A 26,628-nucleotide genomic window follows, 5' to 3' on the forward strand; every position below is an offset into this window, starting at 1 on the left:
GTTGCTTCCGGGTTACCTGCGTATTGTTCTTAGAAATACTTGCGTTAAGCAGTTCACCAGGCAACAGTAGACAAATGAGGGGCTTCTTACCAGATACATATGAAGGAAGCCAGCTGTCATTGAAAGTGAGGAAAGGAGAGGCTGTTGTTTTAAATGATTTATTTTCTGATGCCGATCAATGGGAAATTAGTAAGGTCATAAGTTTTATCTGAAAAGTAATTTTTTTATAGGATGATTTAATTACAGACTAGAAAAATAAGCCGAAAATAACAAATCCGATTATTGAAACATAAAAACCGAAACATTGGAAGGAGCGTTCACTTATGCATTACTCGGTTTCAATGACTGTTGCCTTCTTTCTTATGTATGTCGTAACGAGAGTCCATTTCCTTACCTGTGTCTCCTCCGTAGCTAAAAGAAAGCCTTGTTTAAGGTAGCCTTGAAGCTGTAGGTAGCGAAAGAGGGTTCTCGCACAGTTGCCGCCAGCATCTATTTATCACGTTCTACCTGGCACTTACGGTGTTAAAGGACGTTTTACGTCCGCTGCTATGGTCGAGGGTGGCGCTGGTGAACAGTCTCAAAGCGCGCTACACAAGTTAACTCAAAAGTAGAAGATTTGAAAGCTGCCGTCGTAACCCTGTTCCCTGTTCGTAGAGAACCTTACGCTATACATGGCGGTCGTGGGTTCGGATCTCAGTGGCGACATGCGGTTGTCTTTTCTTCTACTCTCTAATCAGATGCATTTCAGGTACAAAATGATTACGCAGCTAATTTTCCAATAATCAACATCAGAAATAAAATATAATTCAAAAGAAACATTGCTCTCGTAAGCATCAATCGGGGCACCTCACTTGCGGATGGAGCGCGACACGTCTCAGTTTTTGTTTTTTGGCTCAGTGGGTGAACTGTCAAATTTTACAGCAGAACAAAGAGACAAGTGGCAGCCGCTACTGAGGACAGTGCTGGTTAGCGAGATTCTCTGTGCTTGGAGGCGTCTTCGAGGATCGCAGTATTCCACGAAATCGGGAGGGCGCTTCCTATGTTAATGTCCCCACCTTAAGGGCTGCCGCACGCGAGAAGCACCGAGTCATCCGCCTTGCGCCCTCTTGTCCCGACCCGACGGGGCCTCCGCCGGATGCGGATGTTGTCTTTCGCGGCTTTCCTTTCACGGCTTTCCTGTATGGCTTATCGTCAACAAGCCCGTTCCCGTGACAGCTTCGCCGGTGACAATGACCGCTCCATAGCGCACGGCATTCGGAAGTGAGGCGTGAAGGCAGTGGAGACACGGGAGACGCGCTTTGTCGGACAGCTAGGCTGTGTTCGCCCGCTAACTGCGCATTCGAGGGTCCCTGAGATTTTTTACTAATGACAACTTAAGTTTACCCCGGAGACGGGTTTTTGACGAACTTGTGCACATACTATATTCGTCTTTTATGAGTCTGTAAATATGCCGAAGTATGGGAAAGCGAGGGTGTTCGCTAATCTAGTGGAGAGTGAAATTACTTGAGCAGTAATGGATGGGGAAGACTTATCTTCTTTCACGGATTTTTGATCTTCTGTGCCGTCATTTCCCCTGGCTTTCATTCAGTGAGCGCTTGGGAATTTTCCCAATTGGTTGCTTTCCCCATTCAGGGTGGGAACATAGAGATTAAAGAAGGCTGTTTTGGGACAACCATGAAGTGGTTTCGTTAGAAAATTCTGCGCGGCAATCATATGTAAATAGTGTTCTCTTGCTGTTCCGTTCTATTTAATTTTTTGTAAGTGTATATCAACAGTTAACCTCTTCCGAAGTTGTCTTAGAGTAACGTGATCGAGCAAGTTCGAACCTGGAAGACGTTCCGCACCCTTTTACGATGATCATTCCTTTCCCTCTCATTAAAATAAAGAGACAGGGAAGGAAGATCACAACTATACCTACACACTCTATTCACTATCCGATCTGTCAAGTGACAGGAGGGTCCTGTGTGACAACCCTGACCTCCCCCGCCGCTCCCGCCCCCCCCCCCCCCCCCCCACCCTCCCCCTCCCGGCATTCCTACGCTGCAGAAAGAGAGGAGCACCGCACCAGGCTTCTCTAATAGATGTGGCCGAGGGCTCCTGTGAAGTTCCGTCAACCAAGCCTTGGGGGGGGGGGCAACGGTATTGTCTCCCTGATGGGGCCGCGACGAGGTGTGACCGCCATCTTGTAGCGCACCATGTTTGCCTGCACACCGCGCAACTGACGTGACATGAACAAACTCGATCAGAAGAGGGCTTGTGCGGGCTGCTTGATACATATTGACGGAGACTATGCAACAGCGCTTAAGATGGCACGAAGGGTACGCGACACACATTTGTGCTGACTAGCAACCAAATTATTTATTGCAACATGTGAGGCAGCATATAAAGAAAATATGGCGAGAAAAAATAACAAAAACCAAGAAACCACACAGCCGGGGGAGGAGGGGGAATTATTTGAAGTCACTTATTAAGAAATTAATATTCTTGAGTGAAGAGAGCTGTGGATGGGCTGCTGATGCACGTGGAATTAGTTTTGTGTATATTGTGGGCCTCGGAAATAAGCCGCGAGGTCCCCTCTTTATATCTGGCGGTGATAGTGGTCCGATGCAAAACCGGTCCACAATTTTCGTACTCAGCACAGTGTATGACTAGATCATTTATGCGCGACATGTTCACTGTACCAGCGACGTGCTAACGTATCCGATCATTGATGCGGCGTCCCGTCTCGCCGATGTAAAACTGGCCGCATGACTTCGGAATCTTGTATACCACACCAACGCTAGTTAACGAACTTTTCTGGTGCTGCGGAGCGTCCCACTAATAGGCTCAGGTCTTTAGATCAGGAACTTGTAATTTTTAATGACTATGTGTGTTGGTTATTCTCGTCGCGGTTCCAGAAGAACTTTCTGCCCTTAATTTTTATTTAAATTTTCAAGGCGGTCCACACAAAGATTCTCAAGTGCGAGATCGCAAACGCATGCGTAAAAGCGTTGCACAGGCTGCGTGGGCTTGAAAAGAAAGCCAGTTTCTGCGCTCAGCTGAAGCGGATAACCACTGCAGGATACCCTGTGTAGATAGTGTCGAGCGTAGCGGAGTCCCATGCTCTCCGAATGCAGAATAGAAAGGAACAAGCGCGACAATCGTTAATGACCAGTCAAGAAGAAAATAGCCTGCATCCAGCAAGGGAAAAAGCCTCACATAACCTGAAACGAACTGTGAGGAAAGTGTGCGTGAGGTTGCTCTTTTCCGCTCGGAATAAACTAGGTGGACAGTGTGAATGAGTGAACGATGAATGAACGATTAAGGGTGCGCTGTTTTTTCCAAATATAACTACCAACTAGCCCGTTCGACCGCCCTTGCAAATGAAAACAGGCTGCCAGAAAAAGAACCAGAATTTCGTTGACTGTAGCGTTACTGTAGTATAAACGATTCCAACGTAATGCGGCCATTTTTACATCGGTTAGACGGGACTCTGTATCGACGGTCAACTACGTGAGTACGCCAATGATATGGGGAAAAAATCACGCAGAAACCATCTAGCCATACACTGTGCATGGTGCGAAAATTGTGGAGCAATTCTGCATGGACCGCTATTATCGCGAAATAAAATGGCGAGAGCTCGAGGCTTATCTCTGAGGCCTACAATGTACACGTAACTAATGACACGTGCATCAGCAGCCCGTCGATAGCTCTCTTCCCACAAGAATATGTATTTTTTTAATCAATTACGCAGATAATTTCTCCCGGTTGTGTAGTTGGGCGGCTTGTCTTGTTAGTTTTGCTCGCCATGTCTCCTTTACATGCTACCTCACATGCTACAAAAAATCTTTTGGTTACTAGTCAGCGCAAGTGCGTGTCTCGTTCTCTTTGTCCCATCATAAGCGCTGTTACATCCTCTCCGGCATAAACCTTTGCACTTTCCGCGCTTTCCGTGACTGTTGTCTTCTTCCGTATGTTTGCACTAAGTAGATAAGACGGCGATGTCTGGTCATAATGCCCGTTATATGGACGGAAATTCAGTAGTGTACCAGATAAGGTAATAGCGCGGGTCGTTCTGCTTGCTGAGGGCATTTTTTAATATTTTTTTGCGAATCTTTGCGCACGTCGAGATAATTAGGCAGCAAATACGATGAAAACTTCATTAAATAACAAAAAATACAGCAGCCGAAGCAGCAAAAAAGAATTTCAAGCACATGAAAATCAAAACAAGCAAAGTCAAAGGTAGTGCTTTTCGTTTTTTCATCTCCGCCTTAAGGGTACGACGCGGTAGCGTAATGAGTTAGTTTACCACTTATGCCGAAGGTCATTCTCTACATTCGTAGGTCCCTGGGCACCATCATATCCCTCCTGACAGAGTGGTGCAGGGGTTAAGCGATGCGTCACTGCCCTGCGATGGCAGGTGCCCCAAGTGGTGGGCCTTGTGCGACCCAGGTTACTCTTCCTGTGCCACCAATCATTAATTTAACTGGCACCTGCCACGGCGTGCAGTATCCTCACTATCCGGTGGACACGTTGTGATGACACCGAAAGGTCACGTGGCCTAAGTGGCCTATCTCTCTCCTAGGTTGCTCTCTGGGCACCACCTGCCACAGTCATGCTCCTGACGTTCGCTCACAACGCCGATGCCGACAACTTAGACACCAGATTTTCTGGGAAACGGGGCCTTTAACGCTGTCACATTAATGGCCTGCAACGCCTCCAGGCTCTCTTCAAGAAGGATAAGGGGATGCGCCTTTGGTTGTTCTTCACTGCCAAGACAGATAAGGGAAATCTCCCCAAAACAAAGAAACAAACAAGAAATATCTGCGCTTGTTTTTAGTGTCCTTTGTGTTAGCGCGTCTTCCCGCGTTCAACCGTGAATCAATACCAACTAGCCAATATCGCCGCCTTAAAAGGGGTTTATCTGACATCGACGAGGAAGGCGTTGCAGTGCTTAAGCCTAAGTCTTTCCCAGAAGGAAACTTCACCCTTTTGTTCTCCCTAATATGTATATCATTTCAAGGGTAAGCAGCTCGTAGCCCCGCATAAAAGCGGCTACTCTGCTCTAGTTACTAATCAGTGGGAGTTTACACTGCGGCAGGAATGTAACTAAAAGGAGAAAAAAACGGGAGGACTTTGGTAAGGCCTAAATAAAAGCGCAATAAGGACCTAGTTTTCTGGAAAGTTATGGGGGAAAATCAGCACTTCATAAAATAGAATCAGACGCGCATTCCTCACAGGAACAAAGTTATGATATCAAAAGTTTCGTGCACTATTAGGAAGCAAAAAATAAGAACTCATCGCCCATGCACTTGCTGCCTAGCCCCTGCAGCCCCTGCCTAGCCCCTGCAGCAAACGAATATGCTGCTCAAAAGTGGACAGTTACCTTCGCAGTGCTCCTTGCGCTGCGATGCAGAAACAGTCATTGACAGGCAGTGGATGCAGAGCAAAAATAATGCAGCCTTAAAGTTGCCTATTGAACTTTTTTAGCAGAGAGACCGCAACACGAGAAACTAAGAAAGTCGCCGCGGTGGGTCAGCGGTTATGTGTCTTGGTTGCTGACCCGGAAGATGCAGGCTCAATCCCAGCCGCGGCGGTCACATTTCGATAGAGGTGAAATGCTAGAGGTCCGTGTACTGTGTGCTGTAATTGCACGTTAAAGAACCCCAGGCGGTGTAAATTATCAGGAGCCCTCCAATTTAGCATAGCACAGGCTGTGTAACTTTGGGACCTTATACCCCGTAAAGCCAAAACCAAGCAAGAAACTAAAGCTTGTTTCCCCCGAGCATGAGAGACCATATGGCACGCATGACATGATTTCTTTACCTGTGAGTGTCATAATTAGCAGGCCTCCTCTTTTCTGCGTTACCGCTAGCTAGTGTTGCACAGCATTATCTCTACTGTCATTTCTTACGACTCACTATTGCGTCACCCCACCTACAAGTGATGATACGCAGGGCAGTATTACTAGAATACGAATCAGTTTATTATAAACGATCAATCACAGTGTACAAATATTTGATAAATACAGTAGCAGGCCCCAGAGGGAACGGCTGTACAGGGGCTAGCCTGTTACAAACATGCAAAACATGATTACATACAACAGGGGATAAAACTGAAACTGAGTCCATAAAGTAACTTTTAAAAGATACAAAAATACAAGATGATGCAACTATAAACGAAAGATAATTTGGGTAAATGTTATATAAATGCATAAATAGAGAAAAACAATTCAAGTTTTTGTATGCCCTTATAAGAGAAAAAAAATGTTTTTTATGGCGACTGCAGAAAAGCACAAAAATACTTTTGAAAGCATCAATGTTATATGATTGCTTTATACTAAATGGCAATGAATTCCACAGAAATGAAGCAGAGAAATGTACGGTGAATTTACCGCAGTCAGTTCTAGGCTTCGTTAGTAGAAATTGTTTTCGCATGAGGAGCAAGTGCAACTTCGTCGAGAAAACTGGATATTAATAATTACCGGAATGGGAAGCGATCCTTTCGCGAAAATAGAGATGTGAGTGCCGATGGCAGAACTAACAATTTAGGAGACTCCTAGGACGTTACAAGCCCGCAGTAAGGGTGCAGCCCTGCATAAATAGTTATTGAACGTAATAATGAGTATGGCTTGAGTCTGAATCTGTTACAGCGGTGATATGTGAGTTCTGTAGGTTTTCCCCGAAAAGAAAGACAATAGCTAATATGAATATGGATGAAAGCTTAGTAGACTGAAATGAGCGTGTGTGAATTAAAGTAATTTCGTATATTGATGAGCACCCTTCTTCCATATGCTGTTTTTCTTGTAAGGCAGTTCATGTGTCTGCGGAATTTTAATGGCAGTCAAGTTCTGTTCCAAGAACCACCACATGAGATTCGAAGGAAATACGTGGAGTTTCAAGAATAGTCGTATGCGGAGCTGAAGAGATGACAAAGCTAGATTTAGACGTATTACTAGTCAGGATGTTGTTTCGACACCAGGTTGCTAGGTTTGCATCATCAGCATAAAACTTATGTGTTAAGTAATTTATGCACTTGTCAGATGCCAGTAAGGTAATATCATCTGCATATAACTTACGGAAAAGGTAAGGCAAGATGGCAGGCCATTTATGTATATTACGAAGAGAAGTGGTCAAGGATGGAACCCTGAGGAAGGCCAACGTTAGTAGTGTTCGGTGCAGAATAAGTACCAGAGATGCAAACTGCTTGGGTCTGGTTTAGTAACTGCGAACAAATTTCAGTGCAGGACAAGATACACCAAGGGCGTTGAATTTGTCAAAAAGAATGTTTTGATTAATTTAATCAAACGTCTTCGAGAGATCAGTGAATAATGAATAGTTTCTTCAAACTTATCTGTTAATATAATTAAAGCTAATTCAGTTGAAAAACCAGACTGGGAACCGAACTGATTAGAAGATATGATGTTAAATTTTGTAAGAAAATTTGTCAGATGGACGACGAAAAATTGTTCAATGACTTTGCTAAAGAAGCGAATGAAGCAATAGGACGGTGTTTACTGTTAGTAGTTCGTCGCTTTTTTGAAGACATGTATGGGTTTAGCGTTGTTAGTGCGCTAGGTAAGATGTCTTCCTTGAAGATTAGGTTGACGATGTGAGAGAACACATTGCAAATCAGAGAAAATATTAACGTGATAGAAGAAGAATGGAAACTGTCAAGACCAGGGCTTCTATCCTTAAGATTCATAATGACGGTGCGCACCTCCTACGGGTAAACTGGAAAAAGAAAAAAGCTATGAGGTAGACGAGGATACGCATGAATGTGCTGAGCAACATGAGGCTGACTGATAACAAATGGATCAATGAAAACATTTGCAATGTCAAGAGTGTCACGACAAATATGAGCATCTGTCTGGATTTCTGTTTTGAAGCCGTAGTAGGAGTCCTATTTAGGAATGAGTTGATCACTTTCTATTGATTTTTCGAATCACTGCCAGCTTGATTTATTTCCGATTCATAATATTTCTCTTTAGCGGTTTTGAGAAGCCTTCGAAGTATACTGCTGTAAATATCATATCACGTCCTTAAGTGAGTATTAAATGGCTGCGTCTCAGAATTTTTAAGACTCAAAATTCAAGAAGTTCATTTGATGACAAGTAGAAAATTTGTGGGCAGATTAATACATTTATTGTCTTGAAAAAAGTATACAGGTTATGCTTTTTGGGTACACATCTGCATTCGCACTTATTTCAATAAATAGTGATGAATTCAAGTTTTCTTGGTGACCTGCACGTGATTACCAGCGAGGATAGGTTTTAATTTGCAGAAAAACAGGGTGATGACCGGTTATTTCAACTTCGACTTAATTTTGAGAGCACATAAGCAATAAGCGAATCAGGCTATGAGGGACGCCGCAAAGAAGGGCTCCGGAAATTCCGACCACCTAGGATACTTTAGCGTGCAGTGATATCGCACAGTACACAAATCCTCTAGAGGTCTGTCGAAATTCTAGAGGTCCGTGTATTGTGGGATATCAGTGCATGATAAAGAACCCCGGGTGGTCGAAATTTCCTGATCCCTTCCAGGTATAGAAAATACATTGTGCTTTTCAAAATCGAGATGACATCATGAAGAAGAGAATTTGCAAATGTCGAAATGTTAGCAAAAGAGCATGGTCGTAACGTTTGGAGGCATCATCTTTACTTTCCGTTCCACTCATAACCCTCCCTCACTGCTCTTCATGACACGCACTTGTTTCGCACACGAAAATGTATGGGCAATGATTCTTGCTCATCAAATGCACGTAGCTTTGTGAGTTGCAACTCTAATATTGTTATGTTGTGTGTGATTTTGCAGAATTGATTTTTTTAACCTTTACCGTCGTACACGTAACACTGTTTTCAGTAGTGGAGTCTTCCCGTGGGGGTCTCGCGGAACTTAATACACTAATCTAAATGCATGAACTAATTCGCAACGAAGTGCTTCGCAATGGATGTTCTAGGCAGGAAAAAAAGAAAAAAGTAGTGAAATTACGCACGCCGAGTGCGCTTTACATATTTTCTACGACGCACGCGCTACGCGAAGAGGTTTGGTCTGTTTCGTCCGATATTGCAGATGGCTCAGCGTTTAAGCACAAGCGGGAGACAAAACATGTTCACAGGTACAGGAAGCTTGAGTCAGTGCGTCCTCGTTACGTAGCTTGTGGGCGACGCACTTGCGGCTCCTATTGGAAGAGGAGCTCGAGCTATGCGCAGCCGAGAGCGCTAGAAGACGAGCGGTTTCAAATCTAGCCGCTGTTGCTGCTCCTACACACGAGAACATATATAGAGAGTGTTCAACGTGTGCGTGCCTATAAAGATATCCAACGTTCTTCTATTTCTCACCCTGTTGCCACAGATGTGGAATTTCACTGGAAGTTTGACGAGAACACCCGGCGCTCAGCATCCAGCGTATGTGACCGTCTCAGTGGTTTCGCAATACCGCATCATTATGGATGACACACGAGTCATTATGGATGACACACGACATTTCGACTCTGCCTAATAGCGAATAATGCAGGAATTCTTCCGTTACTGGGCGAAAAACCCCCATCCCGACGCACACGTGCACACAGAAAAAATAAAGCACACTTCATGCGTCCAATTGGCTTGGAAATTTGTGTGATGAATACCAGATCTCCTCAACGACCTATATCAGGCGAAATAACTTGTCCTTGACTCCGTTTAAAGCTTTCCGTGCTGGAGTCAAATCTGTGCCGCTATTAGACAAATTACAGCCGTTGCCATTGGTGCGTCTTTGGAGGCAGTGTATTCTACGCAAAGGCATATGTGATGACGCAGGAGGAGAGAAAACATAAACTAAAGAGGAAGTCCTTCACGTGGCATCTCTGAGGGCACAACGGCCGAAGAGCGTGGGTGACTGCGTTATCGTAAGCGCTCCGGTTTAGAGTTTCCCAATGCCAAGGCCACCTGAGTAGTTCGAGTAGAATCGGGAAGCGAGGGAAAGGGTGTGTTAAAGCAAGAACACAAGCTGAAGGTGAAAGGCAACGCAATTCCAAGAAGGCAAGCGTTAGCAGGGTTCCTTGGCGCAGAGGCTTTCTTGCTGGAAGAACGCGTAACTACACTGAATTTGTACTCTGGGAACTCCTCGTCGCTTCCGTTCTGTGGGCAGTTTTCTTATTAAAAACAAGCGCAACAGGGACTCATGAAAGATATAAGAAGCCAGACGGTGCGTCTAAGAGTATCAGTCATTACCAAAGAGCTGTTGTAGAACCAAAGAGAGCAGGCCACAACTAGCAGCGTGGACCAAATACAAGTGCCAGCAACAATGAAGGTCTGTCTTTCATATTTGCTAGAATTTATTAGATCTTTTTTGACACTTATAATAGTTATTGGTTTGTGGCTGCTTCCTAAACCTTGCTCAGCGTGCCTAAACGTATATTTCGCTGTTTGATATGACATTTTATTCAGCGTTTATTTTTGTAGGGCTGCACAGAAAAATATTTTTGAGGGAACTGACTCTCTTGCAACACTCTGTGCACTTCGCAGTTTATATTTCCGAATGCTTCCGTGAAAAACCGCGCAGAGCATGCCTGATAGTCTTGAAACATTACGACAGGAACAAGAGAGATGACGATATGTGCAATAATGCCCACGATATCGTCATTTCGTGTCCAGTATGTGACCTGAGTTCCTTGGTGGAAACTTGATAATCTGTTCTTATTGCTTCATTTTAACGGTGCTCGGTATTGGAACCATTATTTCTTTTGTATTAATTTTTTTAGAACTCGAGTTTTTGTCATACACTTGGCTGTACTGTTACAACATTAAACAAGCGATTTAAATATTCAGGAACATTTTTTACAATATTAACGTTTATGGTGTATGGGGGTTTAACGTCCCAAAGCGACTAAGGCTATGAGAGACGCCGTAGTGAAGGGCTCCGGAAATTTCGACCACCTGGGCTTCTTTAACGTGCACTGACATCGCACAGTACACGGGCCTGTAGAATTTCGCCCCCGTCAAAATTCAATCGCTGCGACTGGGTTCGAACCAGTGTCTTTCGGGTCAGCAGCCGAACGAGATAACCAATGAGCCACCGCGGCGGCTGCAGTTTTAATATGAAACAAAGCCGTGAAGACAAGCAGGAATTAAGCGCGAACCTAAATTAATTAGAAGTTCCTTTTTATGAACACAATATGTACTTCTGACGTTCGGTCAGTCACACGTCTCCTTTTTCATGTAAAGGTATATTTTCGTAGTATGCTCTGCATTTCGAAGTAGTTTTTCTTGTTCAGTATAAACCCAGTGCATTTTTTATAAATCCAGCTATTTACGAAGCCATCATTAATATTTTTGCGGTATTCAGACTGCTCTAAATTGTAAGGGAATACAATTAACAGGGGTTTCTCATTGGTGACCTGTTAGTAGCGATGTTGTCAACTCTTTTTCTTACTGTCGCCCCCTTCACGGAGGCTGCAGTTGAATTGTAGGCCTTTCCATTTTGGGCGTTCAGGAAAATTCCACAGTATTATAAAATGGTCTAATTTAGGGATTCAGATCTCCTGACGTAAATTTTGGACTAAAGAAAACTACTGCGCATTGAATCATTATCCTAGCCCAAGTGATAAATGTTCTATTTCTTACTACACCTGCAGATCTTCGCCATCGTTCTTGTCACCGCCCTTGTGGCCTGTGCCGTCTTTGCCGAAGATGCCGTCAAGAACAAGGACAGCAAGAAGGACGAGAAGAAAGACGTTGAGGCCCGCGGAGGCATCCTTGGTGGTGGCGTAGGACTCGGCGGCGTCGGTGGTTATGGCGCAGGCGTGGGCCCCGGGCTGGTCGGTGCCGGTCTCGGTGGAGCTGGACTTGGTGGTGCTGCTCTTGGTGGAGCTGGTCTTGGGGGTGTTGGTCTCGGGGGAGCTGGTCTAGCCGGTGCCAGTTACGGCGGAGCTGGTCTCGCTGGAGCGGGTCTCGGTGGCGCCGGCCTTGCCGGTGCAGGCATTGGTGGTGCTGGTCTTGCCGGTGCGGGCCTGGGAAGCCCTGCCCTCGTCGGCACTGGAGTCGCGGGTCCGGGAGTTGTCGGAAGCGGAGTCGTCGGCACCCCAGGTCTTGTCGGAGCGGGAATCGGCAGCGGAATAGGCGGTGGCTTCCAGTCTGGCTACGGCTCCTCTGCAGGGGGCCACCAGTCAGGATTCCAAGGCGGCGCCTCCGGACACAACCAGGGATCGGGAGCGTTTGCCGGTGGAGCCTCCAGCAGCAAGGTCAGCGCCTTCAAGAACAACCGCGGCTATAGCCACAGCTCCGGCTTCTCTTCAAGCGACAGCAAGAGCTTTGGTTCAGGCCACAAACAGGGTTCCTCCGGGTTCAACAACGGCGCTTCGGGACATCAGGCCGGATTCGGGCAGTCCTCCTTCGGAAAGGCTAGCGGAGTTGGTGTTGGGGGCGTCGGTCTGCACGGCTGAAAGTAAGCATTTCTTGTTGGTTCAACAGCCTTGCTCAATGGCAATGGAGGCTTCAACAATTTAGTCTCATAGTACGAGATAGGCTGCTAAATTTGTCAAGTTCTCTTGCGGAATAGAAATCTCCCGCGTGTATATTGATTTTTGAGCAGAATGAAAGGGGGGCAAGGCTCCTTGCTTGAAGTTTGCCTGATGGATTGAGAAATGGTATTCATTTATTATGCTGTGGTCGATACCGAAGTACTTTTCGGAATTTAAGCATTTTGCTAATCGTTTAAACGATTTTGCTAATAAAGTTGCGTCTCGCTTGTGTGCTGAAATTTTGTGTTTGAAAAAATAACTACCTGATGTTATGGACGAACAAGTGCTTTTCATAGGTGTTGGACATATTTTTATTTGGGCGGGGGACAGTTGAATATTGTTTTTTATAGAGTCAGCGTGACTGAAAAGTGCGGTTATTTTTTTCTTTGCAGAATCTCTTGGAATCTAGCCCTGCTTGGGTGGACGTTCTTCACTAAAGCGCCGCCACTTAGCAGTCTTTTAAGTCAATAAAGTTGCTTCTTGATGTCTACTTATCGTTTTTTAGTGATATAAAGCTTCCGAAAATGTTACCGATTTAAAGAAGCTTTATTCATTTTTTTGTGTCTCTAGTGCGAACAATAATTACCAACGAATTTCTTGTTTTCTTTTCCGTGCGTGGAAGATTGCTATATTCAAGCAGTATAACTGAAGCGGAAACAAATTAGGTGCTGGCCAATATAAAATTACTGAAACGCTGTGATTTTCTGGCAACTCTGTTCCGTAAGAACCATGATTGGCTGCTCCGCGGGAGAACCTTGGCTTGGTCACACAAAAAAAAATTAAAAAAAAATCAACCACCACAGCAGCCTGTATTAAAGTGCCTGAAATTGTTTTCAGAAGTCAGGGCTTCGCGAATAAGTTACTATGAAGGCTTCCAAGGCGCGATAAGAAAGGTACACACGTGAGCGAAATTAGATACTGCCGTTATTTAATATGTTTTGCGGGGAATGCAGACCAACCCGCAATGCCACCAACATATCGCCAACGTGTGGTAAAATCTATCTACTTATGATGTTTTAGGTTCTTCACAAAATGATGGAAAATAATTATCAACCACGATCCTTTTGTACACTTCGTGCAGCGTTGACTAGGTTTACAACTTCTGTCAGCCAATGCTGCCTATATATATATATATATATATATATATATATATATATATATATATATATATATATATATATATGAATTATCGGCCAGCTGTGTTCATTAATGACCTAAGCTTTTAAAACGTTCTCAGGTTGCTCTGATGTCCAAAATTCTTGGACGAAAGTTTTGAATATTCTAAAACTGTAAGGATCTGATGTAGAAATATAGAAGATAATGGCCCATTCTTATTATTTGTAGCAAAATCATTCCTTTGTAATGTAATCATTCAAAATCATTCAAAATCATTCCTTTGTAAGCGCTCCTAGTGCCGAGACCAGCGCAGTGGCGTGCGCCCATCTCGAGGGGCGCTACGCATTGCGTGCCACTGCGCTCGTCTCAGCATCTGGAGTGCTTCGTCAAGCGGCGCTTGCATGCAGTCTGGCACAGATCGGCACGCGCTGGCAAGGGTCTGTTATTTTTGCTCTCGATAGTACTTTCAGTAGTACATGCACATGCATCTGTGTATAGCTTCTGCCCAGAACGTTCACTGCAGATATAGCAGTCCAGAGGCCGAGGAAATAAGTATTATGTACAAGACTTTCATGCATTTTATGTATTGCACACGTACAAAGAATGCAACTTAGAATGAAAGAGTGGCAAGTGTTTGGTTGAGTACAAGTACATACGTTTTATTTTCATGACAAATTGCACACATTGTACCTCTAAACATTGCTGTCGGATCCATCTGAAAAGATAAAAAAATCCTCATTTAGTAGCCACACAACACCTATTATAAATTTCACAAATACATTTGAACCATCCGCTATTGAACAATCGGCTTTCGTAGAAGCTTGTAAAAGCCATTTACTGAGAACCAAACCAATATGATTCATTGCCTAAAATTCATTTCTCATAACAGTAAACAGCAAAAACCACAGGGCCAGGAAGAAGCAGACAAAATGTGCTTACTCGGACACCACTGTGTGCATGAGTCTTTATGGTTGTCTACAATTTTGTGCAAATAGAAAGTAGCTAAGGATGGGTGCCAAATACAATTCAATGCAGATGCCTTTCATTACATAGTACTCAATGCACAACTTAGTGAGCAAGGAACATTGGTAACATCTGAAAAAGGCCAGACACTTGTCCACAAGCATGATGATGATTGTGATTTTTGATGGCGCGAGGGAATCTGAGGACAAAGAGCACCATGGCACAAGGTATTTTCTTCATCTCAAGGTGGGGCAATGAACCATTTGGCAGGCATTTCACCCTAAAGAAGACGAGCACCAGGTGAGGAGAAAGCTTGTACCCATTGGATTGGTGGTTACACAGCACTTGCCCACAAGCAATCAGGAAGCATACTTCCCCGAAACGTTATGCTTTCAGTCATAGTTTCCATTATCTCAGCATCTGCACGAAAATGTACTAATCTATGATGTCAGTGAAAATGCAGCCACAGGTGCTGGTTGCAGCTCACTAAGGTATTCAAATATCTCTGCAGTGCGCCTCACGAGGAACAGATGCTTAAGTTTCCACAAAGGGCTCCTTGCAGAAATTTAACCGAAGGCTGCTGCCATGTTAACCTTTTCAAAATGATGGCCCAGAAAGACAAAGTGTAGTCATGTGTCTGATGTAGAAAAAGGATGAAGGCATGAATCTTTCAGCTTCTTCAACAGCTCTGATGTGTTTGTAACTGGTATCGCTTGGTTTGGTTATTAGGGTTTAACGTCCCAAAGCAACTCAGCCTATGAGGGACGCCGTGTTGAAGGGCTCCGGAAATTTCGACCACCTGGGGTTTTTTAACGTGCACTGACATCGCACAGCACACGGGCCCCTAGCATTTCTCCTCCATCGAAACTTGGCCGCCGCGGCCGGGATCGAACCCGCGCCTTTCGGGTCAGCAGCCGAGCGCCATAACCACTGAGCCACCACGGCAGGGCTGTTGCTGGTATTGCTTCGCACAGCTTCAGGCTTCTCTTTGACATTTCGTGAAATCATTCCATATCTGTGAAAGATCTCGCTCGCAAACATTTTGGTTCTAATGAAGGAGCAAAAAAGACCCATGTCCTAGGCCTTTTTTTGTGACACTAAAGGAAGGCTCGCTTTTAGGGTCATTATTACGAAGAGGTCCATGTGGCAACAAACTTTGAAACAATTTCTGCAAGGGCTGAGTGTTCTGAAGCCTAAGAATTTCTCATGAGGCGCCCTGTAGATTGAGTGCTCTGAAGCCTAAGAATCTCTCATAAGGTGCCCTGTAGATGCATCAGAACACCTAAGTAAGCTGTTACTGAGTCCTGTAAGTGCTATGTCATTTGACATTAAGGGTATGTACTTTTCCTCGACACATGCAGTGATGATGTATATGTCGAGCGAAAGCATAAAAGACTTTGAAGAGTTGCGCTTCCAGATTGCTTGCGGAGGAAAACACAAGAGTCTGGCCATGCTCAGCTGTTACCTTTGCTTCTTTTTTGTTGAGTTCTGCAGTGAGTACTACGTAATGACAGAAGGTATCTGCATCGACTCATGTTTAACATCTGTCTGTGCGACCTCCATCTTGCACAACACGACAGGCAACTCCATAATGCCCTTCATGCACCGAGTGTCAGTGTGTTCTCTCAGCTTCCTGGTCCTGTGTTTTCTATTCTTAAAGTTATTACTGCCTTCATTCTCCACTCCATGAAGCCTGAATGTGCTACACTGGGTTGCTCCACACGTCATGCAGTAACCTGGCCATTTTTTTTCATACATCGGAGGCACTCAGGTCGCAAGCCATGCTTACTATATTCAGCAGACAAGCGTACATGTGAGACATATCATTTATAACCAATTTTAACAGTGGTATTTCGTGCAAGAATATCTAAATGCTACTCAATTTTTGCTCAAATTTTCAGATACACACTCTTATTCAGATTAAAAACATAATTTGGCTACTGTGCTCTCGTGATGCCACGTCTTGAGTTTGCATCAGTAGCTTAGAATAGTGCCTCTGTTACCTCTGGCGATGAAATCGAAAATGTTCAGCAGAAGATTGTATGCATCCTTTGTGATAGATATATTGAGCGCTGTCGTTTCTAAGGCTACGACTTTCTTCTAGCAGACCTTGGTTTGTTTTTGTTTTGTTTTGTTTATGGGGTTTAACGTCCCAAAGCGACTGAGGCTATGAGAGACGCCGTAGTGAAGGGCTCCGGAAATTTCGACCACCTGGGGTTCTTTAACGTGCACTGACATCGCACTGTACACGGGGCTCAAGAATTTCTCCTCCAAAGAAATTCCAGCCGCCGGGGCCGGGATCGAAACCGCAGCAGACCTTGGTATGTCTACCCTTTATGACATGGATTTTCTACATAAAGTTGTGCTCGGCTCTATTGACTGTGAGCCGTTATTGATGTCACTGCGATTTCGTGTGCCTCAGGGAAAAACCACCAAATGCTGATAGATTTTATCCTGACATGCATGCCATTTCACCAATGACTCATTTGCAAATAACACAATTCAACTTTTTATGACACAGAAATATTTGCCTAATTTGCTGTTTTCATTGTTTACTCATTATGCTTGTTTTTCTTTACTATTATTATCATCGTATTTGTGACCATTTTTCTGTATTATGTCTGTTCACGTCATGGTGTTTGTATTGACTTAGTGTGCACTCGTTTAGGCCAATTGGCTGTTCAGGCACATTTAAAATCAAATATCTACCTATCTAAGCAGAAGCACAGCACCAAGGTACTCACCAACTGTTTGAAGCACTGTGCGCAAGTTCTCGTGCCGACATGAATACAGGTACTTTGGAATGCACACTGTCCAAGTCTTCATCATGCCATGCCGCTCCGACTCCCTGGTAGCAAAATTTTCCACTAAAAAAAAGAGCAATTTTGTTTATGTTAGACTAGTAATATTAAATTTTACTATATACTAGGTACTTCTCATCATTCTACCCCAGACTAAACCATACACCAGTGATCATCATGTTTTAATTTTGTTGTATATGATCACAAAATGTGGTGTAATTAACATGTTAGAAATTCTGGTCAAAATAAATCTGACAAAGTAATGTTTAAAAAAATCTGGGCACAAGGAAGAAGGAAGCTAGCCAGATAGCCTGGGCGAATGTTTTCAGTTTCATGCAAGCATCAGTACCCTTGCACACAAAATGTACAATTTAGTGGGTTTACCCTTCCAGAATGGAATTTCATGCTGCAACCATCTAGCTACGCGAAAAAAAATTTTAACTTCCATTCCAGACAAAGGAAAGAAAATTCCTCTGGTTTTTCTTCACAAGCCTCTGCAAGTATACAATTCAGTGAATCTACTCTGCAAGTACCGTATTTACCCAATTCCAACGCGCACCTTTTTTCGGGGAAAATACGTCTCAAAATCGCATGCGCGTTGGATTCGAGTGCAAACCGAAACTGCCCCATAGCTGCCCATCGTCATCGCCATTATACGATGTGGGAGCTCACTAACTGCTGGAAACATGGGAGCACGTTTGCTCGTCGTTTTCTGCGTCGCAGGAGCCGTTTTCAACCGGTGTGGCGCTTGTCATTGGTCGCGTGCTCAGCGACCACGGACCGCGTTCACGGCGACGGTATCCCGTGCACTGCCGCGGGCGGACGCCTCATCACTGCCGTTGCACGATCAAGATACGCGGATCGAAGAATATGTTGTTGAAACAACGGTTATCGGAAACGCGTCATTTCGGCGGTAAAGTTCCAAAAACGATGAGACTCCTTTCTGTTTTGCGGCCGACTCTCTGACAGAGATTACATCGTCCGCAGGCGGGGCACGCCGCGCCGCTGACGAGGTCGTGCATCATGCCGATCTCACAGATAACAGCGCTCCCGCGCCCGTTTTTACAGTCGAAGATCTTTATCTTTCGCTCAGACGCACTGACGAAGTCATCGATGCTCCGCAAGAAGCATCGCCGGTGCCGCAGTTACGCCTAGCAGCAGACGAACCTCCCATAACCGGAGCTCTCCGCTTGCGCTTGGGGCGTCTTCCTTTATACTGATGCTTTGTCAGGAAATTGCGTGAGCGAAAATCTCGTTTCTCAGTCACATCCATAGCGGAGATAGGAGAAAAACCCAGGCAGAAGCGTTGGTTCACGTCTCGGTGGCGGCAGAACGAAGAAAGAGCGTCTGCGCCCGACCGTGCGGTGGAATGCTCGTAGCCAATGGAACGGCTCCGATCGTACCACGTGATTTGAAGGGCCAGTCGCGACGCTCGACTCGGGCGGGAAACGATCTTTTTTTTCGTATTTTTATCAAGAATGCGCCGCTGCCGAAGTGGCTTCTCGTAGACGATGGGTAGGCCTACTTCCCCGCGAATATTCAAGAGCGGGCGGCGCCGTGGAGCGAAATGCCGCGTTCCCGAAATTCGGTCAAATTCGCACTTTCGCGAGCCACCGCGAGTGCTTTAATTGTATTTTTTACTAACTTCCCATTGATTATCGGCTTTGATTTTTTTACACATAAAAGAAGAGGCTTGGGGGGAATACAAAACGCAAGAAAATACAAAATCGACTTTATCGAAAAAAATCGCGGTTTTTTCACCCGCATCTCCCCTTAAAATATAAAAACGGTTGCAAATTATTTTCATTCGTGGAAGTCACATGCACGTTAGAAGCGGGGCTTGTAGTTTTTTTTTTTATTACCAATATTGGGCGCGCGTTAGAATCGGGGCTTGAAATTTTTTTTTTTTTTTGGTGCCGTAAATTGGGTGCGCGTTGGAATCGGGGGCGCGTTGGAATTGGGTAAATACGGTACGTGAACCTACCAGCACGAGACAATGACAAGAAAGGAGACAAAGCAGGCGCTGACTCGCAACTGAAGTTTATTGAAGTAAACAGGGAGTACATAGAAAAGCCAAATAACACCACAAACCACACAGTTACAGATATGCTATACCACAACATGAGTAAAAGATCGCTCTTAACTTTTCTCTCATCTAGATAGTCCAACTCGTTGCATATTAACACGATGGACAGCACACTCACAGATTTGTCACCGAGTCATAAGATGTGTCTAGCCTCGATAATTTTCCGGTTAATCTGCTCCGAATGTATCGCCAAAATGAGTGTTGCCAAAAGGAATGGCTAGCAGCCTTCACATTCCTTGCGATGTACAGATAAGTTAGAACTCCTACCAATATCCAAATATCTCTTGTGCTCCCGTAGTCTTACATTCACACACTTTCGAGTTTGACCAACATAAACCCAACCCCAAGATAACAGTATCCGATGCACCACATACATTTTACAAGGCACATATGCTTTTCCAGGACCAAATTCACAAAATTATTCTTAACAATTTTACAGTTTGTAGAGAACTTATTAGGGGCCAAGAGCACCATTTCTGCGTCATACCTTCTGACCACATTTTTCAAATTGTGCGACAATATACGTATGTACAGTAACACAGTCGATCTTTTGGTATCTCGATGGCTGGCCCCGGCCGTATCCTGCCAATCCCTGTGAAGGGGTTTTAGCTTTAACATGCTAAAGGGAAGAATGGCGCAGCATCAAGTAATAAGGACAGCAGGACAACAAGCACACGCACAAGTGCCAACCTTGGAGTGTGTACAGAATCCAAGAGCACGAGCTTGACAATCAGCACTGACAGTCAAGGAAATGAGAAAACACTGATTTGAACATTCAAGATTGAATGAGCCCGATCCTTGACTGACAACGCTGAATGTCAAGCACACGCTCTTGGATTCTGTATCTGCTCCAAGGTTGGCACTAATGCGTGTGTGCTCTCCTGCTGTCTTCGTTACATGATGCTATGCCATTCTTACCTTTAGCATGTCTGACCAACTTGATCAATCTTATATGCTCAGCTTTAACAATTTATCACACACTCCTGCATGGTTGGGGAATAATGCTTTCATAAGCCTTAAAATCTGCTCATGGAGACCACTTGTCATGCTGTGAAAACATCACTTCATCAATACCGAGCCTAGCCTACATGACGCAATGCTATCTTTCACTAGCTTAGAATGATTCGGCCAATAGTCAAGTAGCTGCTTGACCCTCCTGGGTGAATATCGGCAGCATACATGGCATGTGCAGAACATCAAGGTGAAGCCCAGAAACCGCAGCTCTTTTTGATGGGACATTTCCTCTAAGGAAATGCTAAGTTAAAGAAAGGCCTTGCTCCTTAAACAACTTGGCAATATGCACAGGTCCCACACTATCGCAACCTTTTGTAAAAGACCAGAAAATCAGACGCAGTGAAAGATTTTCCCCCAGCCCATGCAAGTTCTTGGCAATCACTCCATCCACCCTGCTTAAGAGAATATTACTTAGCACAGAGGCATTCAATCGATACATATGCTAGACTTTTGAACATATGCCGCACAGCCATACTGCAGAAACATGCTCTTCAAATAAAAGGAGGTAAGTTCAAAAAAAAAGACTATTACGCACCTGTTCCTAAACACAAGCTCATCATTGTGCTCCGATATACACATTCACAAGCTTTTCATAAGGTCATCATACGGGATGGAATAAAATAGTTCTACATCGACACTAACCACCAGACAATCTGCTGGATTGCCATTCTTCAGATACTCAACCACGCTGCGAATTGAGTACAAGAAACGGATCTTCAAGATGCGAAGTAGACAAATGCTTTTGCAAATAACCAGACAAAATTTTGCAAGAACCCTTTTCTGAAATTTATCTGAAGAGCATGCTAGTGAATAGCATTTATTTTAAGAGCATGGCTGTAGAGTACTGCAGTGTGGTATGTGTTCAAAAATCTGGTATATGTAGTGGTTCGAAGATGGGCCTTGTGCTAAGAGATATTTTAAGTAGGGTGTATAGAATGATTGTCAAGGACTTGCATGGACTGGGGGAAAAATCTTTTGCTATGTTGATGATTTTCTGGTCTTTTACAAAGGTTCTGATAATTTGGGATGTGAACATATTCTTAGTTTTACCTTGGAGCAAATGTCGCCACAAAAAGAGCTGCGGTTTCTGGACCTTACCTTGATAAGTTGATCTGCACACGCCATGTGTGCTGGTGATATTCACCCAGGAGTGTTACGCTGCTACTTGGACACAGGTTGGCTATTACAAGCTAGTGAAAGATAGCATTGGACTGTCAAGCCTGGGCTCAGTCATGCTTTCTTAGCATGACTACTAGTTTCCAAGAGCACATTTTAGGTTAATGAACGAAGATTTCCTAACCATGTTATTGCAAGAGCATACAATAAATTGTTAAAGAAGCCGAAAGCTTTTCACGGCGACCGGCGCAATCAGGCCGGGGCCAGCCAGCGAGATGCCAAAAGACCGGTTGTGTTACCGTACGCACATAGACTGTCGTACAAATTGAAAAATGCGGCCAGAAGGTATGATGGAAAAGCGATTTTCTTGGCCCCTAATAAGTTGTTTAAAATATGTAAAATTGTTAAGAATAATTCTGAAAATGTGGCTAGAGAAAAGTACACATGTGGTGTGAAATGTATATGTACCTTGTAAAATGAACATGGTATCAGACACTCTATCTTGTGGTCGGGTCTATATAGGTCAAACTGGAAGGTGTATCAATGTAAGATTACAGGAGCACAAGAGGGTAGGGGTTCTAACTTTTCTGTATATTGCAAGGGATTTGAAGGCTGCTACCCTTTCCTTTTGGCAGCACACATTTTGGCAGTATTCAGAGAAGATTAAATGGTAGATTATTGAGGCTAGACACACCTTACGACTCGGTGACTAATGTGCAAGTGTGTTGTCTATCGCACTAACACGCAATGAGCTGGACTATCTCGATCAGGGGAATGTTCAGGGCCATTGACTCATGTTGTCATGTATGCTTATCTGTAATTGTGTGGTTTGTGGTGTTGCTTGGCTTCTTCATGTATTCCCTATTCACTTTAATAAACTATGGCCGCGACTCAGCGACTGTCTTGTCTCTTGTCTCGTCTTTCGCACTGGTAGATTCACCATGATGTCTCACCTCTGCAGAAATCCAACACGACATTTTCCTCTTCACACTTGAGGTTCAGTGCATAATAAAGCCAACACCAGTCATCCGCAAGAAAAGTTCATGGCTCCATTAACACCGCCTCCTGCTTACAAGACACAGTGCGGCATTCATTGTAGATTCTACCTGCAACACAGAAAGCAAAGTTTTAGTTTGAGTGGACTAGACTAGGAAAGCAGCACAAAATATCTACAGCCAAACGGCCGAGCTGAAAGAAATAGAGGGTAGCATAATAGTGAATATACTGATATAGTTTTGTGTAACATCTTCTATTCATATAAAATGTACACTTTTTTTTTCTTATGCTGACGCCTGAGCACACTATTTTCTGCACTTATTGCATGGGCCCGAACTAGCACCTTGCTAAGGGCCCAGATGCTTTTATCACCCTGTTTGAATAACCTTCATCCAAAGTGAATAAACTGATACTGATATTGCATGCAAGATATATGCATGATATATTGTGATATTCAACACTGCTACCATTGGCTTAGCCAACTATTTATGCATAACAAAAAATGCAGTATCACATAAATACTGATACAGTACTATTAGTGTTAATATTAGCAGTGCAGGTTCAATGAAAAAAAAAGGGGCCTAGTGTTAGCTGCCATTCCCACAGCAGGCTTGTGACCAATCGCCAGTTTAAAGGAAAAAGGAATGACTGAAAAGGGAGAGAGCCAGTAGGAAGGAAGACAGGCATAAAAAAAAACATAAAAGGACATAGGATACAATAGGCAGGCAAAGTTATTTAGACAGCAACCACAAAAGAAACATTAACACCCAAGTAAAGATGTACAAGACCAACCAGACCATTGTGCACAGTGGATAACTTGTTAACCTCATTTAGACCAAAATATATTTTCATATATACTTGTGCTATAAAGTGATTACATTCATTAATAGCATAACTGACCGACTGAAACCAAAACAGGGATGAAGGGCGGTGAATGAGCCCTAGGCGTGATGCTTTTGCCTTCCTAGTGGGACACAGAAGGATCATTCAGTCGAACATCGGGTCTCTGAGATTAATATGTAGTTTAATATTAGCGGAAAAATAGAAGTAGTAACAACAAAGCAAGCAATGTAGCTGAACATTGTTCTATGCACATGAGAAAAAAAAGCATTATGAATAACCAAGTATGCAATGTTTGTAGCTGCACATTTCTTCACACACGTGTCTAAAACATATGCGCATGATTTGCCACAAGATAGTGTCTCGTTTAGATGGGGTACCTGCTATGGCAGTAGTGCACAATCAGGCTGGAATGAAATGCAAACAGCGCCTATGAACAAGACAAAATATTTCACCTGTGTGATTTCAGCTTGAGTATGCAGCTAGCCTGATTCCTGTTTCTGGTTAAGAGATCTACCTAATACACATATATGAACCCTTTCTAAATGTATACCTCGCTGCAAAGTAGAAAAAGCTGTCACTTCCAACACCAAGCAGATATGTGAAACCTGTAAGAACTCCTTGAAGGCAAGAGTCTGGAGACAAGCTTCTAGACCCACTCTGAAGGATGTAGATTTGGTGTTTAGTGTGGCATATAATTACTTCTGCATTAATAGCGAGCATGTAAGGCCAATACAAGGTGCTTCTGAATTTGGTCGCCTAAAATTTGCTTGGGAGAACGCAAAATAATGCTAAAGAGCAATCTATAGACACAATATTGCATGCTGAATAAACAACAATAAAAAAAGAAGGCAATGCTCTGGAAGCACCTTCAGTCATTCAAGACAAAAATGATGAGGCATGCTGATGCTGCTGCTTGAACAATAGAAAAAAGCGACTACTGCTTACTTACAATAAACGCTTTCTCTGAGCAAGCAATGAAAGAGAGCTGTAACTCATGAAACCTCACGTCATTCTTTCTACAAAAAAGGAATTTAAAAGGTTGCAATGCAAGAATCCCTGCCATAATAGTATTCTCCTCACACTTGGGTTACACAAGCCAAGGCTTTTAACAGCATGGGTTTTTGCATGTGTTCATTCTGAAGCATTACCCGGTTGAAGCGACACAAAATATTTACTGCCCCATGAACCTGTGCGTGTAGCATAATCACAGAAAATATTTTTTACACTGGACAGAAATACAACAGCATAGTGGCGTAACTGACACACAACAGGCTTCGGGGACAGTGCAAGACAATGATCTGAAATCCTACACAACAGACCTGCGACATTACAATGGCTAAATCCTTGATAGTAGTATTTAACAGCCATCTAAATGCTCGTGCGCAACAGGTGGGAGCACTATACTGCGAAGCAACAGTAAACCTTTGCACTAGTCTAAACAAAAGTGCGCCTCATTGCGACTTCCACTAAACTTTTTTGCTCCCAGTGCAACAAAGCATGTACACAGGGGGCTCGAATGGCAACGATACGATGTGTTAGGCTATCATGTCATCATCTTAACATAAACAATGCATGTGGTCTCTGTTCCGGACTGCCAATCAGCCTCGAGAAGACAAAGATGCTTATAAAAAAAGAACAAAGCAACAAGCTCTCAAACCTCACAGTGAACATAGAAGTAGTAGAACCATGTAACCTAGCCAATAGTTCGAAGCTAAGCAGCAGAAGAAAATATGTTAAGGCCAGGACTGAGCAAACAGAAAATCATGGAGGGAACCTAAAAGCAGCAATAAGCAATGAGAGTGGAGTTGCCTTGATGTTCATTGTCAATACCTACTGCTCAAAGTAAAGGAAACCAGGGTATAAGAAATACAGCATTTCATATTATGCTTTGAGCAAATGCAGTGAGAATGAAACAGACTAGAGACTTGTCTTAGAACATTTTCACTCTTTACTTTGCACCAGAGGAAAATAAATTTGTGTGCAGTTCACCTACTGCTTGGCACTGTCCTGGAAGGAATGAATCCAGGTCTCGAAAAGTCTACAGAGAGAATACTGATGCTGCATGTGCATTTTTCTCTAGACTCCCTCGTTTATTCCTTCCCTTAGGTTCAGGAGCCCAACGAGACACAGTTACTGCCCCATTTCCTTTCCTCAAAAACCAATTTTAATTTCATTTCTCTCAACTGTCCTGAAATGTGTATAAGTTACCAATTTTTTTAGTGCCTAATTACATACTGTAATTTTTGCAAGGAATATGAGATTGATGGACAGGAAAAAAAAGTCTGGAATGGTACCTTAGGTAACTTTGCACCTGGACAAACAGCTGACCCACTGGGCGTCCCCAAGGGCTCTGCTGCGAGGCGTCCCTAGCAACAGTAGCCGGTTGTCCAGATCCAAAGGAACCACGCGAATGATTACCGAAAAGTTTAAGGACAGCATATGCATGAACACAAAACAGCTTTTCAGCACTGTTGCAGTGGGATGAACGGTTCCAAATCTCGACTATACCTGGTAATAAATAAATTATCAGAAGACCATCTCGAGCGCAGAATGATCTCAAAGCACATTCGACACGCACTACCAACATGGACAGCCTGTGCTTAATTGAATCCAAAAGTTTACGCTGATCGACCAATGTTACTTCAAATAGAGACAGAAAGCGCATGCACGTTGTGCTGATGTTACCGTGAACATAACATGCGACGAGACACAGGATTACTATAGAAACAAAAAACCGCTTTCAAAATCTGAGAACAAATTGCTCACCTTCTCACAAGTTCAGCAAACCGGAGACGATGCCGTGTGGCTGCCGCCAGTCACTCGCGATGCACAGAAACAATAAAAATGCAATTCCGCTGACTTTCCTTGAGCAATTTTCAGTCGATTAAACTTCAAACTGTTCGCACCGACCACCGTTCACCTCACCAAGCATGTGTGCACGGAGGAAGCAAAATTTACGCGGGCAAGTCAGCCGCGCAAAACGCCGAGCACGATGCCATTTGCAGAGCTATGGCATAGGCTATGGTGGCTAGCAGAGTTGCACGGGAAATTCATAGCGTCATTCGCGTATTCGCATCCATGCTTACATCGCTGACGCCGCAAAAGCGCACCACCTTGAAAACATATCAGATGTATTTAATTTTACCGTAGCTTTTTTAGCTGACAATTTGAATGGTTTTACATATTAAAATTTTTTTTTCGTTTCATGAGCGTTGT

General features: G+C 43.8%; 1 protein-coding gene and 1 long non-coding RNA gene across 3 annotated transcripts; one reads left to right on the plus strand and one right to left on the minus strand.

Moving 5' to 3' along the window:
* The first annotated feature begins 10,189 nt into the window (after positions 1-10,189).
* Positions 10,190-12,964, plus strand: LOC149353768 (uncharacterized). The gene is made up of 3 exons (XM_089577408.1): positions 10,190-10,268; positions 11,593-12,401; positions 12,870-12,964. The coding sequence occupies exons 1-2, from the start codon at positions 10,263-10,265 to the stop codon at positions 12,397-12,399; spliced, it is 813 nt and encodes a 270-aa protein (XP_089433534.1). The 5' UTR covers positions 10,190-10,262; the 3' UTR covers positions 12,400-12,401; positions 12,870-12,964.
* A 1,262-nt stretch (positions 12,965-14,226) lies between these two features.
* Positions 14,227-26,414, minus strand: LOC149353769 (uncharacterized). 2 transcript variants are annotated; one of them, XR_016289599.1, is made up of 4 exons: positions 26,179-26,414; positions 22,527-22,679; positions 17,301-17,423; positions 14,227-14,308 (listed from the first exon to the last, which is right to left on the minus strand). It is a non-coding gene; the product is annotated as an uncharacterized LOC149353769 (long non-coding RNA). The 2 variants fall into 2 exon arrangements; XR_016289600.1 differs by lacking the exon at positions 14,227-14,308 and adding an exon at positions 14,541-14,836.
* Between the last annotated feature and the right edge of the window lie 214 nt (positions 26,415-26,628).

Source organism: Amblyomma mixtum, chromosome 3 (genome assembly GCF_055824585.1).
Source record: "Amblyomma mixtum isolate Tamu chromosome 3, ASM5582458v1, whole genome shotgun sequence".
Lineage (NCBI taxonomy): Eukaryota > Metazoa > Arthropoda > Arachnida > Ixodida > Ixodidae > Amblyomma > Amblyomma mixtum.